Here is a 17,325-nt window from a genome sequence, read left to right as displayed (position 1 = left end):
GATACGATAAATACCCACCTCTCTTGAATTCCCCCGGTTTGAGACACAGGCTATTTCTTTTCTTTTTTATTCTCAGACAATAGGGCTTAAACAAAATTGCAATTTTTGTTTGCTTCTTATATTCTGATCATCTAACATGATTTGTGAGTCTCAGTACATGTAAATATTTCCATATACTATCTCTTCATACATGAATTTACTGCAGCTTCTCTCATTAAATAAACAGTTTCCTATGCTGCAAATGTGCAGACATTTCAGACAAACCCAATGCAACACACCAGCAAGAAAAAAAAACAAAATATGGGATCATCAAGTATATTAAAACACTGAGCACGCCTACCTGACTCCTCAGTAGCAGCTTTGGGTGTGTCCTTGGCAGTGGCTTTGGCAAACACTCCTACAGTCGGCAGGCTGCTGTCAACAATCCCAATAGCCTCATAGCCGACATCAGGTCCCAGGTCGCTCCTGTGGAAAAGGATGAAACGCTCACCTCAGAGAAAACTGTTTTACATCCACCTCAAAGGGAGGAGCTAAGAGTTATCAAGTTATTATTAAAAATTGCAACAGAAAGTTTAAAAAGTCTATAATTAACCCACCAGAACATAGACTGATGCCAATAAGGTTTGTTGGCTCCTGTCATGTTCTCTCCTGCAAGCCTCCCGCTGACGACGGCGTGGTCGTGGTGCTCCACCCGCCTGCGGCCCAGCCTGATGTCATAGAAACAGGATGCATCTCCAGCCTGAGGTGAAACAAACACGACTGAGCACTTYGCACATCACACACCAATACGGACAGTTCATAATCAAAGATGGGAGGAGTAACCGAACATTGAACATTGAACATTGTAAGAGAAGCAAAACTTCAGCGTGTTTTTACTCAATGTAAAAGTGAAAAGTATCGGGCTTACTCAAGTACAGAGTAACTGATMAAAACAGAAATCATTTAATACTGAAAAATTACAGATGGACCAAAATGTGAAGTTATGTGGAAATGTTGGTATTTTAATTACCAAACAGAAAATAATTTGTGTAAATAACAAAATCAAGCAATTTCTATTTCCAAAATACATTTCTTTCAATATAAAACTTGAAATTTAAGAAAMACTGCAGGTGTGTGTCTGGTGAATATTTGGTTTAAACAAGCTTGTTCTTCATTCTGTGGAGTTATTCATAAAGTGTCCAGAAATTTTACTCAATACTAGCAATACCTCACAATAAATGTAACTGAGTAAATGTGACTAGTTACTAGTCAATTCTGTTCATAAAGCAGGATATGAGGAGCACACAAATTCATTTTTCTTTTTAATCCARCATTGTGGTGCATAAGGATCTAGTCAAATTCAAACCTGGTCAAATAAGCGACAGAGCAAAAGATAATCTGATGACAAGAAATTATTTAAAGAAAAGATTTTTGAACTGGAAATGGAGGAATTTTGTTTTTTTGTCACGTTCATATAATACCTTTATGCCCGTTTCTCATTTTTTCTACCAACATTAATGGCCAAAGATTTCATTCTTTCAGAGGAACACATGGCAGAGCTGCTTCTCTCTGCTGCAACATGAACCAAGAACGTATCTGACCAGAAGGGGGCACTATGACCACATAACATAATACACAACATTTGCAACACAAATAAAACTCCTAAACATGATCTATATTCAGAAACAGGATTTTTACTTACCACCCAGATATTGGACCTGGCCTGCAGCTCTGCGTTGACCCGGTAGCCACCAAAGTCCGAGTCCACCTCTAAACCGGCAGACTTGGCGAGGTCAACGTTGGGCTCCAGGCCGACGGCTGCGACAATGTGATCCGTTCTTACCTGAAAGGCAAAATTCAACATAATTAGTGCTTGATGATTCCATCTGGTGCATTGGATCAAGTTAAATTTGGTTGAAATGTGAACCTACCACTCTTCCATCCTTGAGTTTGATTTCTAGTTTATCATCTTTGAAGGACACAGATTTCACCACTGCTTCCCTGATGACCTTTACACCCTCTAACCGGACGCACAAGGAGAAAAACAATGAGAAAATCAAGAAAAATCCTATCGATATCGCCCATGTCAATCAAGTTGTACCTTTCTTGACTTTTTCTGTTGTCCAGTTGCTCAGATACTCAGGCAGCACCTTGCCCATGTTGCCCTTCTCTGGGAACATCTGAATCACCTCTAATCCGGTCTCCGTCGCTGAAAAACAGGAAGAAGATGATTGACACACAAGCAAAACGGTTTCTTCTATTACCTAGAACTATCAGCTTGATTCATCTTGAAACTTTCAAAGCTTGTCAAGAAGCCTTACATCTCCTGCCAAGCGCGCAGGCCAGCTCGCTGCCCAAGAATCCGCCTCCTATGATGGTGATTGACTGAGTGTTTCTTGAAACTTTGTCCAGGGATTTAAAGTCGTCAATCTGCAAGTTAAACATTTAAACTTAAGACGTTTTAGGATCATAATAAGACTGAAAAACTCAACATACTTCAAAGTAACAATCCATCTGTATTTGCTTGAAGTTTAAAGGAGTATTTGAAAGAACACAGAGATTTGCAAAAGTTGACATTTTGACGCTACGTTATTTTTACTATTAAAATACATATGTATTTTTGGGCTGCAACTATCAGTTACTGTAATCAATCATTCTAAAAATGAATTACATTTAAATATTGGCACATTCTGCAGATTGTTCATTTAACCACTTAAGCTTTTTCTATACAGTATAATAAATACATTAAAAATAAGCAAATAATTCAATTACTTTTTTGTAAAAGAAAATAAAAATTGTATTGCCTAAAACGCCATAACAAAGCAACCCTTTACCGTACACTCAGTCATTTGTAGCAGAACATGCATCTGCAGTTAAAAATACTGTCTACAATTCTGTTGATTTATTTTAATAACTGGAGACCAAAAGGTATTCAATAGAAAATTTTTATTTTTTACAGAATTTGAACCAAGTAATATATTTATAATAATATTTAGAACCACATTGGATGGAAATCTGTGCTCCATTCTACTTTTGAGGAATTTAGCGTCTAATAAATCTGACGCCACCTAGTGGTGAAACTCTGACCTTGCGGAAAACAGTTGTCCTCTTGATCACTTCCTCTCCAGCTCTTTCGATTACCTGAAGATTCCTTGGGACCCCACCTGAAGAAAAAAAAAATTAGGTTMTTTCACATTTGTATTAACTATGGTCAGTAACATCACAGCTAGACTGCTTACCTGTTGCAATTAGGCACTTGTCATATGAAATCTCCATGTCATCGTCAAGCTTGACTTTGTTTCCTCTGACATCCATATGAACCACCTAAAATAAATCACATTTGGTGTTTCAATATAAAGCATACTAAACTAGATCACTGTTGTGTTTATCTATCAACTAAATCTATAAACTAACCTTCCTGCCAGTGAGGACAGCCACTCCTCCATTTTCCGCACCGCTCAGCTCTTCCGCATCAACGTAAAACGAAGGCGGCTGGAAGTAGATGCTGTCAAATAAACACAGCAGTGTTGAAAATGTATAGCTTTTAAATATAAAAAGAAATGCTGATACAATAAATGTCAATAGCCCTTTAAAAACTGGCAAACACCTGGAAGGAATCATCCACCTTGGTCCAGATTTCAGACATTTCAGCTGATTGGCAAGGAAATGATTTGATTTACAATCAGAGGACATCAAGGCCAGGCAGTAGCTGAAGCATCCAGTCAGTCAGTCAAAACAACAAATGAAGGTCACTAGGTATAAAGGAGGCTTGCAGGGAGGGAGATAAAAGCCAAACCAATGAGGCCCCATTTTCAAGATCATTGTCGTCTTAATAATAACGTACTTGGTGCTGCAAATATTTAATGATAATCTGTCTGAGGCAGCTCAATAGCAAACTAAATATATAATTTGTTTTCAAACTAATTGGTTAAACTGGTGTTTAAAGCATTTGAGGGTATTCTTGCCGGTTGTCTAATAAATCCGACAAGCTGGAAACAAATTAAACCAAATGAAACCAAATTAAACCAGATAGATAAACACAACAGTGGTCTAGTTTAGCAATGTATGCAGTCTAATGTATGTAGACTGCATACATTAACTGCATACATTAATGTATGCAGTTAATGTTGCATACATTAACTTGTATGCAACATTAACTTGCATACAAGTTAATGTTGAACTTGTATGCAAGTTAATGTTGAACTTGCATACAAGTTCAACATTAACTTGGTGAACTTGCATTTACAAAAAAAGAAAAGAAAAGAAAAGAAAAGAAAAGAAAAGAAAAGAAAAGAAAAGAAAAGAAAAGAAAAGAAACATGATGTGGCAGCTGTGGTCTTGAATAGTTTTGCACGTAGGGAAAAAAGCATAGCCTCCATCAAACAGGTTCTGGTAATATTTATGAATCTGCTGACCTTCCCTCAGTGTTGTGACCGACAGTCCAGCTACTGTCTGCAACATAACACCTGACTTGTGACGCCCTCTGCTGCTCATTTATGAATCGGAAACCGAAAACTACAGAAAGCCATTTCTGATCTGCAGTGAGAGCTTAAATAGGTGCTTTACTGTATTCATTTAAGTTTGTGAACATATAAAACGTTCATCCGAAACCCTTTGACTAGCGTAGATGCTGGAGCCATACAATATGAGGACAGGTACAGTTGTTGAAAACTGTCATATAATTTGTGACCACATTTTATTTACTCTTCTTCTTATTTGTTACTCCCCCACRGCCCCCCCATTTTCTGAGCTTACAAATTTGTCAGCTGAAATCCACATCAACTTTATACATGGATGTCAGCCCAACTCTCAAATATATTACTTGCAGGCAGGGTCGTAAAGGCATGTGACCCAAAATATAAAGCTCACCAAAAAACAGATTTTTAAATATTTTCCACATCCAGCTAATAAACCGACTGGATGCTCTAGTGTAGTTTGTAGTGACAGTTTTTGACTCGCTAAATGAAAGTTAGAAGTTAAATTCAGAGCAAAGTAAACAAAATACAAGTTTGAAAATGAAAAGATGGAGAAATTTGACAAATATTCAAAAGCAGTTTAGAGAGCGTTTTTAATTAACTCAAGGTTTCATGGGAAGACTGGGAACCCACCTTCTTTCCTTCCCGTTCCACTGTTTGAAACGCAGAGTTTCTGTGACACTGGGGTCGTCAGAGAACCACAGCTCCTTAGAAAGAGGCGGCCTCATGTACGGAAGGTCTGGCTCATCAGTTACAATCAGTACCTGAAGCAACAACAAAAATATATTATAATTCAGGAAAAATAGCCTCTAAAAACATAGAATGAATATTTTCTATGTACGTCAGATGAGAAGAAGCCTGACTGACCTTGGCACCAGGGTCTCTGGCTCGAATAGATCGGGCAGCTGCGAAAGACGCCGTACCTCCACCAATCAGGAGGTAGGGGGCGTGTGAGGGCAACGAAGGTTTGGAGTCTGCAGCTGGTCAGAAAGAGAGAAGAAAGAAAATAATCAGTTCATGGTCTCATTAAGCTAACAACCTCCTAGTGATGGAATAAAACTTTGAAAAACTTTATACATTTACAAGAGACGAAAAAGAAAAAAAAGAGCAAGAATAAGAATGATTAAGATGCTTGAACCTTTTCAAATAGCAAAAAAAAAAAAAATTGTTATTCTAGGTTCGACTCTTCATGGAGCTTGGATGGTTCTGCTTTGGATGGTTTCGTTACTACAACCCGATCTTAAACCAAGATTTTTGGATGTAGATCTTAACTTTTATTCACAGTTTTGTAGCCAGTTCTGAAAACTACAATAACCAGTCCTTTAGTCCCCTTCCATCACACTAAATGACCCGTAGCAATCACACTGTGTGAGCTTTCATGACATACAGCTGGGGGGTTTGGGGAACCGAAGGGGCRTGGCCTACAACTCGCAGCACTCGGCTGAGCAACATGTGGAAGTATGTGTCCGGAATTTCTATCCGAATACAGTAAACAGAACAGAAAAATAGAAAAGAATATAGAGCGCCATCCTCAAATTGTTATTTTCCATCATCAATTGCAAAATCAAAAGGACATTTTATACTTTGTAAGCACAGAACTGGACAACCTTCATCGCGCCCTAGCCAACTGCAGCATGTCATATTGAAACCACGCTCCTTTCGGTTTTCTGGATAATGTTCATCGGTCACTACACAAGAAATTTTGCTTTTCTTCTCAGTCTTACCCTCCTCAACTCCAGCATCAGTGAGTGGAGCTGCTGCCTCTTCTGCTGAGGCTTCTGCCAGTGGYTCATCTACTGTGAAAGCAATACATGAAATCGGCTGAAAATTTTAGCTACTCAGAAGCAATGGAGAAGGGACGACCCATGCTTTACAGTAGAAGCATTCAACAACTGGGAGATGTAGCGTAAAATTAAAAAATAAGTTAAAACACCAAATTAGGCCATCATAGTTATTTTCTATGAGGGCAGATTAAGCCTCACAAATGTACTAGCCAATAAAACAAAAAGTATTGAAACAGAGTAGAGAGACGAAAAACCAGAAGTGGCACTGGTGAGTTGGTTTCCAAAGGCTGCAGTGAAACTGTAAACAATGTTACATAAAAACGCACAYGCCGCCAAAAATATTGTCACGGTTCATGCAGGAATTTCTAAGAATCTGATTACAATCAGGCGACGACAACATAACAGAAACCTTCCAGGATTCAAATATGGCATGCTAATGGTTGCATGGCAAAGCTACGGTTTGGACAGGAGGCATAACAAAACACGTATGTGTTTGGATAGAGTAAAAAGCAGGCAGCTGACCTGGAGGTGGTTCTGCAGTTTCACTGGGGGCCACTGCTTCAGCATCAGGTGCAGCGGCAGCTTCAAGTATTGTCTCAAGGGGGGCTGAGCAACAAACAAACACTTATAAACACCGTAGACTGAGAGTATGGAGAGAATAGTAAAATACACGATGTCTCCTGAAAATATTCACGACTAGTAGACTTAAATATATAACCATTACTGAAAATACAGTTTCCCTGATAAAAATCTGGTGTACATAGCAGTAAAGAGGAAGCTAAACTAAGTACTGCAGAGTCAGCTGTTTTTACACCAAATCAGTCCAAACTATGAATAAACTGTCCAATCAAAACAAAGTTTTGGCAATAGCTATGGACATCACTGTCTCAAAGTACTCACCCTCCATCACGGTGACTTCAGCAGCGAAAACGCAAACAGTCAAAAGTAGGCATTTTTAAATACAGATACAATCCTAGACATTTCCYTCTAAAGGAAACTAAAACGACTGAGCTCACCTGGAGGTTCTGTTTGGATCTGTGAGGCTGATTTCTGTTTTCTGGAGGAAATTTCTGTCATCCGCTCCACATGTCTTTTCTGGTCTCCCTTTAGAGTAATGACAGCCTGGGGGCAAAAACAAACAAAAAAAATCTAAATAATAATATTTCAACTTGCATACAAACTAAAATTAACTGTGTCGCACTGAAATGCATTGTACAGGTTCAGGAATATATTGGGAATATTCCTACTCACGTATGTTATGCCACTGACAAAGGCTGCTCCAACCAGGAGGGCGTATTTTAGGTTGTCACCGCCTCCACCCACTGGCCCTGTGGACATGTGCGCCACAGGCACACACAGTGGCGTTCTGGCATTATTCCACCCTGAAAAAGATAATTGGAAAAACTTCATCTACACAACTGATCTCAAATCGTCACCTTCCTAAAATAATGGCCAAAGTCCTTTTTTTGCCAAAGGTTTTGGGAGAAACACCATCATGTGAGGAGTCAATTGGACTTTAGACAGCTGTGAACAAACATTGGCTTGAGTTAAACTTTTAAAATGGACTTCTTATGGCTTTCTTCTAACGACGATTTTATCCGACTGCACAAATTGTTGAAAAGTGGAAATAATCTCCCACTTAGAAGATCTCTGTAGCTCCTCCAGAGTTACCGTTGACTAATGCTTTCTTATACGTCTTAAAATTCATGAGTGTGGGGAAAAATCTTATAAACCAAATAATTCAACAGCTTGTTGCTTACCGATAACTTTATCCTTCTGTGCTACTGCTCACATAATGAGTTGYATGTTATTTATGATTTATGGCTGTCAGCTCCTTTTCAGGAGTTCTTATAGTGATTTCCCCCAAACCATTTTACACTAAGCCACATTCACCCAACAGCTGTACAAAAAAGGCACACATTCATATACTGACTGATCACAAGGCAACTTGGGGTTGAGTTCAGCTTTAGCACTTAAAGGAGCTTTCCTCTACTCCTTYGCAGCCGCCACTCTGTTGTAGATTTACTGTTGCTGCTGTAAATCTTGCTGAGCYGTGCAACCKTCAGCTGAGAGACAGTTGTTTTTTTTCTTTATTACAGTAAATTAATTGCTTTGATGTTCAAGCATTACCTTAACTAACCTGGACAAGGTCTAGATTCCCATGACAAACTGGAATTTCTATGTTTATTTATAATTGTTTAATTCCAACCTGAATTTAGTCTGAATGTCTTTATGTTTCACAGCAGAATGTCATCTGTCACAGTTTGTAATGGTAAAAATATATTCTACAGCAACAAGCATCTCCTTTTCTATTCAGTTTCTCACAGTGCTAATTCACAACAAATGTTAAATCAGGACACTTTACAAGTCAATCAGATCCCATAGTTAAAATTAATGTCAGCTGTTGCATATTTTTAATCTAGTGGTTCCTTTAACAGGCCTCGTTTTATCATGACTTMATTTGGAAACTATGCATATGAAAAATATCCAAACATGGATGTGTTCAAATAAAATGTACCATTACCCTCCACTTTGCAAAGATGAATATCGTCTCGATATTTCTTAAAATGGAGCGAAAGCAAAAACCTCTGTGCATGGAAAATTAGGCTAATTAAAAATAGCCCACACTTCTGATGGACTATTCTCTGCGAGAACAGTCTTGCATGCTGCTGAAGGTCAGGTTGGTGCCTGTGCTTATCCTTTCACAGTCTCATAATGGGCGGGTGGTGAGAATATAATCCTCTAGATAAGAGTCAGTGCATGTGATTATGGCAACAATCAGCTGGGTGGTCTCAGAAAATGGTGCAACACCTGTCAGAGAAACACTGCAGACACATCAAACCCATGGTCATTGATAGGCTGCACGCGGCCCCCCAATAAATACTCTATATTTATCTATGACCAACTATATTAATCATTACTAATGCATCTGAAAAGGCAGCGTCAACATTGCTGATTAGCTAGTTAGCTTCGTAGAGAACATAAAGGTCGGGCTAGGTAAAAGCACAAACTTAGCAAGCCTGCACACAGAGCGGTTTAATAATGAATCAAAGCATACATGTATTACAAGTTCATTCATATCTGGATAAAGGCCAGCTAACCGGAAGACAACAAGGGTAACCATTAAGTTCACCTACCTGCTCTCCTCACGTTCTGTCGGCATACAGTAGACGAGGCTCTGGCCAGAGGTGCAAGCTTCTTCCATACAGCCCTACATGTCAGCATGGTGGCTCGGCTCAGCTGCGACAGCTCTCAGTTACACTACCGACAGRTCGGACAGAAAGCTAGTTACAATTAATGAAGTCCGACAGACGACTAGCAGCCGCACACAGTGCACGCCAAGGCCAGAGACAGGTCATACGTTTCAAAGGAGTGCTGGGTAATTGCAGAGACTGTTTACAGAGGAAGATTAGCCAATGCTAACGCAAGCTAAACAAGATAACAGACTGTACAGAAAGATGGCATTGCAGTTTAAAATAAAAAAAACAATGACACATTTCCAAGACTTATAAACCTATAGGCTATTGCCGTAATATTTTAGATATAAAATAATGCAACACATTTACTTCTACACTTTAAACGTACATTTATTGAATGTAAAATTCAGGTCCGTTATTTCACCTGACATCTGCTGCGAGTTCCCTCTTTCAAGGCTCTTTGGTCAGGTTAACTTCTTCTTGATTTTGAGAAAAAAAAATTGTTTCAAGACGCTGCTGCCCCCTACAGCCCACAACGAAAAGCCAGAATCAATTTTATTCAATAAGCCTGCAACTTCGGTTCGACTTTACTCTCAAAGAAGACATTTTAAATATAAATAACAATAGTTGGTAAATATATGTTTTGTAAATATGTACATATACACTGTTTTTATAGTTATATGTACAAAGAGGAAGAGAAGGTTATCTTTCTCATGATATGTTCACAGAACATTGCAGACCAAAACCCCCACAAATAGACATGCAAATAAGAGAGTAAACAATTATTTATACATGTGATGACTTTAGTAAAATTGCAAATAGATTACATTAAAGAATAAGTTCAACTGTGCTGCCTGTACCATGTCCTGGAGGGAGTGAAGATCAGCAGATCTGCTGATCATCCTCCATAATGGCTATTATACAGATTTTTCTGTGCACTTTCATCGCTGTGTGACTTTGGTTCTTTCATAAAACAGGACAGGTCCAAACTGCAAAAAAAAAAGAAAAGAAAAGAAAAATTACACCATCAACCTTGAATGTGGGAATTCTTTAGCAGGGTCAGCAAAGCTGGTCAGAAGGAAAGTCTCAAAGAAAGCAAAGTATTCACTCAGTAACGTTAAAATATGGAATTCGGAGAGGCAAATCTATTATTATTTGTGTTGCATWGTTTCTGTCTTTCTTGATTTACATAGAAGGCTTGATATCATAATTATCAGAATAATTATATGCTCAGTAGTCCTGCAGTTAAGTGTAGAACATGTATTTCATTATTTATCACACAGTATAACACCAAATGTCCCCCCCAAAAAAGCAAAAAAATAAAACAAAATGAAAAACAAGTGCTGGTTAGAAAAAAAACAACTTCAGGCTAATTTTAACATGAATATCAATACACTTACATACCAGATATTTCAACCTGCTGCAAGTTTTCCCAAAGTGCTTTTAAACATATGTAGTTCTAAGCCAGACAAGCAGTTATTGGTCAACAAGCCACACATGGTGAAGATAAGAGCAAAAGATGGCAGCCGTAATGAATGTTGCAACTCCAGCTGAGAGGAAGCTAAAGAAACAACTCAAGCTGATGTTGATGCGAGACACATGGTGGCTTTCGAAGAAGGGGAATAAAGTCCAAGCTATAGATCAGTGGAAAAGGCGGCAAGTGTCTTTATTTGAAGACGTAACTTAACCCAAATGAAGAATTTGAATATTTCTGGGGAAGCAGCAGAGGATTTCATGGCAGTCGTGGTGATAAACTGATGTGGAGGTGAGCATTGCTACGGCTCTAAAGGCAGTCAGCCAGGAGAATTACGGTAAGTGGAACCWAGATGTAGGATAGAAGAAGGTAAGCAGTCCGGGTCGGTTTGATGAAAGAAGTCCAAGTAGTTTGAAGCTCTGATGACTTCACTTGAGCATACTCACAGTGAGATCCAGTTCAAGTCTAGGCCACAAGAAGATATGAGGTAAGTAATGTGAATAAAAACGGGAAATACATTCCACAGGAAACAGGAGAAAATATATAGGGACAAAAAAGAACCGGCAAAAAACACAAATCAAGGCTTTAGGAACAACAATCATTTCCGATGTTAACCTACATCTTGACGGATCTTTCTCCAAAACCTAAGACAAACTTGTATAAAAAGGAGGATATTTTCATAATACCTCCTGCTGTAAACATCTACGGAATAATGGGAGTCAGAACACTCCCATTATTAATCAGTAGACTGATTGATTCATCCGCCTTCACAGAAGCAAATATGTGACACATGAAATGGAGGATAGTTCATCATACAGTAGACTCACTCTGACATTAACAGTATTTATAGTGAACTTGTCTGACGGTGGCAAAAATGAGCAAGCTTGTAAAATAATTTGCCCTACTTTACTGGATCCTAACAGACATRATAAGTGGAGAGGCTGCCTCCAGCATGAGATTTTAYATTACATAGAAAGAAAAAAAAAWTTGAAAATGCAAAAGGCTRCAGGATTCATGTAAACCATTTCCAAAGGACCTCAAACAGGTGCTGGCGTATTGATTTTGCAACCTCTCTTATCACTYCTTTGCATAAGAACGCRACACGTTAGTTTTGAAAATATGGCGATTTGTTCAAGCAGGGGTTAGAGCACTGGCAGAAAATGAGTTAAAGCAACAAAGCAGCTGTAAGACCACAACCATGAACCTGGTTTTCTGTGAGACATGTTTGAAACTTGCACTCGCTTTCCTGTTAATATGTAAGTATTAATATGAGAAGCAGGTTAGAGCATTTAGTGTGGCAGTGACTAGCTTAGAGACCATACTGGAAGTGTGAATAAGGGATATTTTTACAGTGCTTTGCAAAAAGCATTCACACACCTTGCATTTTTCCACATTAGTCATTGTATTTTAATGGAATATGATGTGTTAGATTAACTTAAAGTGACGCATCATTTTTTTTTTTTTTTTTACAAATAAGAAAACAAAACGTATCCCCCATGGCACGATGCTGCCACCCCCATGTTTCTCTATGGAGGACAGGGTGTCCAGGCTAATGAGCATTGTAAGTTGTCGTTTTAACATTTTTCCCGTCGGAGGTGTAAACTTCTGATCTAGGAGAAGAAAATCGTCCCCAGAGCATGATGCTGCCACCACCTGTTTCACTGTAGAATGGGTGTAATCAGGGTGATGTTACGTTTTTTTCCAGAACATGCAGCATTTTGCATGTAGGCCAGAAAGTTCAGTTTTGGTCTGACTTGACCAGATGTTTGCCGTGTCCTCTAATTGAATTGCAAATAGCCACTCTTCTGTAATTTAAATATTCTTTAGATACRCACATACACCGCTATAATCGTATTTTATTTGTCAAAAATTTAAAAAAGAAAAAAGKMATCTAAATTAGGCTCTATTTGGGTTGGTTGCAATGTGAGAAAATGTGATAAAGTTCAGGGAGTGTGAATCCTTCTGCAAGGCACTGTTTTGAAATACGACGTAGCATCCCAACATAACACACAGTYCTTAAATCTATCAAACCTTTTTCATCTGCAGGATATTTCTCACCATCAACACCCTCTCAGCCATCCACCAACACCCTCCCCCCTCTCCTCTTTAACTGCGTCTCTCTCTCTCTCTCTCTCTCGGTCAGTATGATCAGTTTCTTTACTTCCTCCTTTTTGGAGTGGCTGAGCTGAATACCAGAACACAGGATATGCTTCGCATTGCTCTCAGTTTCACAGCAGCAGCAGCAGCAGCAGCAGAGGAGGCGGTGGATCAGCCGTGAGAACGACACACTCTGCAGTCAAGATGAGTGCCGGGGATGTGGTGTGCACCGGCTGGCTCATTAAATCCCCCCCGGAGAGGAAGCTGAAGAGATTTGTAAGTACAGACTCTTGTCTTTGTCCTCTGTTGGGACGTGGAAGGGAAGRGGAGGCTGCGCCGTTTCACCTTGCGTCTGTGTGCTGGTCTAGGTCCCACGCACTCATACACACGCCGACTTGGACATGCTTATTGTAATTCCAGTCTTCCTCATTTCAGCATCTGCCACCTCACTGATCCACCCACACTGTTTGTAGCAACAGAAGTGTAAATGCTCATGGAAGCAACTCCTGTGGAGTTAAGAGCGTACCTGCATGTATGTGCTCTGTGGAACAGCATACAGCCTTCATTGTTTTGTGGTTGTTGGGATCATGTGATGATGTTGGGCTGCTGTGTGTGTGTGTGTGTGTGTGCGTGTGTGTGTGTTTGTGTGTATGTGTGTGTGTGTGTGTGTGTGTGTGTCTGTGTTTTTGTGGGATGACTATGTGTATTGTGAAACATGGGAAGTAATGTCAGCAGCACCCAGACACCGAAGCGACAAGCAGAAATAGTCCCGCTTTATGATGGCTGTTTTTGCACTTCCTCTGCATGAGTGGTGGAGGCGGAGGGCCCTTCTGACAACGGCGGTTCAAGGAAAGCCTAGGTGGAGTTGCGTGTGTGTGTGCGTGTGTTTATGTGCTGATGGGGGCAAGGGGCTCGTGCTGGAAATAGAAACTCATGCAAATCTTGCTGATTATGTTTCGTTTAGTTCGACAGACAGCCATGCTGTTTTCCTCATTCAAATGTCAACTACTGGCACAGTGCAGTATGGAAATTTCAATTATCTTGCTCAAAATAATCRTTGTGCTCCCTGCTGCATAACTGTTTATGCAAAATGAGGCGGCGTTTGTGCACAAGACTTTACTCTTTGCTCAATTTCACCTGAAGAAACAAAATAAGGAATGGGGTCTATTTTTCCCTGCATTTGTCACTTGGCAATCAGGAACTTTGGGGGTTTCATGTCATAGACCAAAACATATAATATAGTGTCAAGAAAATGATACATGATACAAATAAAAATCTGAAAAGTGTGGAGTATTTAGCCCTCATTCAATGCAATTACACCTGCATGTTTCTCTGGAGTATGCAAGAGATTATAATTCTTACCCATGTTTTTTCACAAAATAAGTTAAGTTTGGTTTAAGTTAAGTTCTGGACTTTGACAAGGCCGTTCTAACACATATAAATATGCTCCGATTTACCGGTAATCCTGCGAGAAGTTGAACCTCCATCACAGTCAAAAACCTTCAGCAGCCTCAAGTTTTCTTCCAGAATTGCCCTGGAATTTAGTACCAGCTATTTTCCAATCAACTCTAACCAGCATTATTAGACTCTGCTAAAGCAAAGCCTCTCAATAGAGCTATGGTGTCATGATGCTGTGCAGCAATAGGTCAAAAAGTTCAACTTTGGCCCCGTCTAACTGGAGCACATTCTCTCATATGTTCGCCTGTGTTGTTGTAAACTGGAACTCCTTTCTTTAATTAACACTTGTTTATCTCTTTCTTCCAAAATGGCAAGATTTACAGCAGATAACTTTTGACACATTCTCCTACCTGAGCCGTGAAGCTCTGCAGCTTCTCCAGAGTTACCACGGGCCCTTAGGCTGCTTTTCCGAATAGCTCGACTAGCTTGTTTTCTATGTTTAGATAGATGACTATTTCCCTCTTATTTTCTCAAGCAACGTTGTAACGTAAATATAGTTCAAATTTCTTCGCAAAATTTTGACTTTTTTTCTGCTATGTGATTTCTAAAGACAATTGCTGCAGTGAAATGTAGGGGGACTGAATCCTAATGCAGCCACACTCTTTAGAAATGTCTAACATTTATTTCTCAAATGCAACTTCCCTGTTAAATGTTTCTTTATGTTGAGACTATTGCACGAGAGTTTGATGTTGCTCTTTGACAAAAAGCAAAAGAGTTCAAGGATGCTTTGGAAAGGGACTGTTATTGTGCACTAAGATGCAAAATGCTGCATTGTTTATACCTGTCGGGTTGCGAACAGGACAGATTTAACCTGCCTCAAAGAGTGAGTCATTTCTGCAAATGTATAAATGACCCAGTTAAGAATGAGTCAGTTTGTGGCAAGACGTTAGAAACTGACCAAAGTTTACTTTGGTCACATGATGGCAGAAATGCTAACTTCATCCAAAAAGGATGGACCAAAGACGCATGGAAAAACTTTGTAAGCAAGCATGTTTACACCTCAAAACTTTTGTTTTATTTTGCCTTGTATTCTTTTCACATGTTTCAAATATGTCAACAGATATCTTCTCTATTTCTCTGTAAATATATATAGACTGCCTTTGCAGCTGATATATGGAGACCTCGATACAAAAAAAAAAGAACCTTGTTTTCACCCGGGCTCAGAACTTTGCATATGGTGAACACCCACTGGATCAAACTGCCATCTGTAGTTATGGTTTCCTCTTAAAGCCGGCAGTGTTATTGGCACCAAATGTGCTGCGGGTCGACCCATTTCCTGGTGTGAGCACATGAATTCATGACCGACTTGTGCAGAAGACAAAAACAAAATACATATTCTATGGGATAACATCACTTCCCCACAACAATGCCTTCAAAAACCATGAAACAAAAAAAATAAATAAAATAAAACACCTGAGAAATTGTGTTAAGCTTGCCTAATATGATTTATTAACAGTTTTCTTCTATTTAATTATTTAAATTGTTCTACATTGTAATGTGAAATCGTTACTTCTTGGCTGAAATAGGTAAAATAGCTTCAGAGGTTTCATAAATATAAACTTTCAGTAAAGTGTGAACTCAGTTTTCAGTGTAAAACAAGAGATGTATAAATACCCCTTTCGTTGTGTTTCTGCTAAATACAGTCAACTTCCTCTTCTCAGCACTTCTGGGAAACTGGAGCTGAGGTTCCGTTTGCTGACCAAAACAAAAGCAAAAAAAAAAAAAAAGAATAAAACTGCAAAGTTAGCTGTTGGGAGCAGAGGTTATGATCAGATTCTCTGATCCTCAACAAGAACAAAACAGCAACGATGACCCGAGGAAAAGAAAGACGCTGCAGCCACTGCAGAAACAAACTCCGAGAATGACATGAGGAAAAATGTTGTGTACGGCCTTCTAAGGGTTACAATGACTCCAAYTGATGAATTATGAAAAATAATCTAATAACTGATATGGTTAATAAATCATATTTAACTTATCAAACAAGATTAGCGAGGTAAATAAAACTTTGTCGACTTATGCTACTGTTTTGTTTTTTTTGGCTCTTCCATGTAACTACTGACATTTCTGCTTTCAAGTCAATTCTTGACTAGTTAAGCTTTATCATGATGAAGGACTGGTTGTGGTATCTTAATTAAATAAACAATTTTGAGGCATTTTCAAAAGAATTCCTTAGCAGGTTTGCAAGRCAGGATTCAATACTTGTGGATAAATTCCTTAATGTTTCAATTTTCATACTTGCTTTGAGGTCTGACCCGCAGACTCCAGTTTTGAGCAATTCAAAATTTGCGTTTGCTTTTTCTAAGGACTAATGGTTGAATGTTCTTTGACGGATAGAAGAGCTTTGACTAAACAGAAAAGGAAGGAAAGGCAAAGGCTGTGCCCATCAGTGCATGAAAGCGGTTGTCTCAAACATGTATTAGAGGTTTAAAAACTCAAATTAAGTATATCATAGTGCATGCTGTTGGTTGATGCATTTATAGCCTGAACATGGTAGGAATTCCTAGTTTTGATGCATTTAAAGAATAGGGGGGAAAATCTCATTTGACCAGAGATAATCTGTTTTTGGTGATTAGCTCTGTTTGGTGCAATCACCAATCAGAGCCCAATGAGGTAAAAATGGTTGCTTGCTACAGAATAAACACTGGACGTATACATGAAAATGTGTGCAAATGGAAGAGTTTCTAAGCTTCTAAAACTGTTTCTAAAACTAAAAATCAAGAAGTCACGTAGATACAATGAAAAGACGTTGTTTACATTACACCTGCAAATTAACTCTAAAATGATATAGTAAATCCATCCCTCTTCTTACACCCTTGTCCCTCAGTGGGGTTGGGACAGTTGCTGGTGCCCATCTCCAGCTA

At 39.0% G+C, this 17,325-nt stretch overlaps 1 protein-coding gene across 4 annotated transcripts; it reads right to left on the bottom strand.

Annotated features, from left to right (window-relative positions):
• Positions 1-239: 239 nt before the first annotated feature.
• Positions 240-9,614, bottom strand: aifm1 (apoptosis inducing factor mitochondrion associated 1). 4 transcript variants are annotated; one of them, XM_008427855.2, is made up of 17 exons: positions 9,376-9,614; positions 7,490-7,620; positions 7,255-7,360; positions 7,139-7,153; positions 6,761-6,844; positions 6,179-6,247; positions 5,322-5,434; positions 5,088-5,218; positions 3,394-3,484; positions 3,219-3,303; positions 3,067-3,143; positions 2,301-2,409; positions 2,081-2,188; positions 1,911-1,999; positions 1,682-1,822; positions 597-739; positions 240-465 (listed from the first exon to the last, which is right to left on the bottom strand). In XM_008427855.2, the coding sequence occupies exons 1-17, from the start codon at positions 9,461-9,463 to the stop codon at positions 255-257; spliced, it is 1,791 nt and encodes a 596-aa protein (XP_008426077.1). In that variant the 5' UTR covers positions 9,464-9,614; the 3' UTR covers positions 240-254. The 4 variants fall into 4 exon arrangements, with proteins under 4 accessions (XP_008426077.1, XP_008426076.1, XP_008426079.1 ...); XM_008427854.2 differs by having other exon boundaries at positions 6,179-6,250; positions 9,376-9,613; XM_008427857.2 differs by lacking the exon at positions 6,179-6,247.
• Between the last annotated feature and the right edge of the window lie 7,711 nt (positions 9,615-17,325).

The sequence above is a fragment of the Poecilia reticulata genome, linkage group LG14 (assembly GCF_000633615.1).
Source record: "Poecilia reticulata strain Guanapo linkage group LG14, Guppy_female_1.0+MT, whole genome shotgun sequence".
Taxonomy (NCBI): Eukaryota; Metazoa; Chordata; class Actinopteri; order Cyprinodontiformes; family Poeciliidae; genus Poecilia; species Poecilia reticulata.
This window is presented reverse-complemented; position numbering and strand designations above follow the sequence as displayed.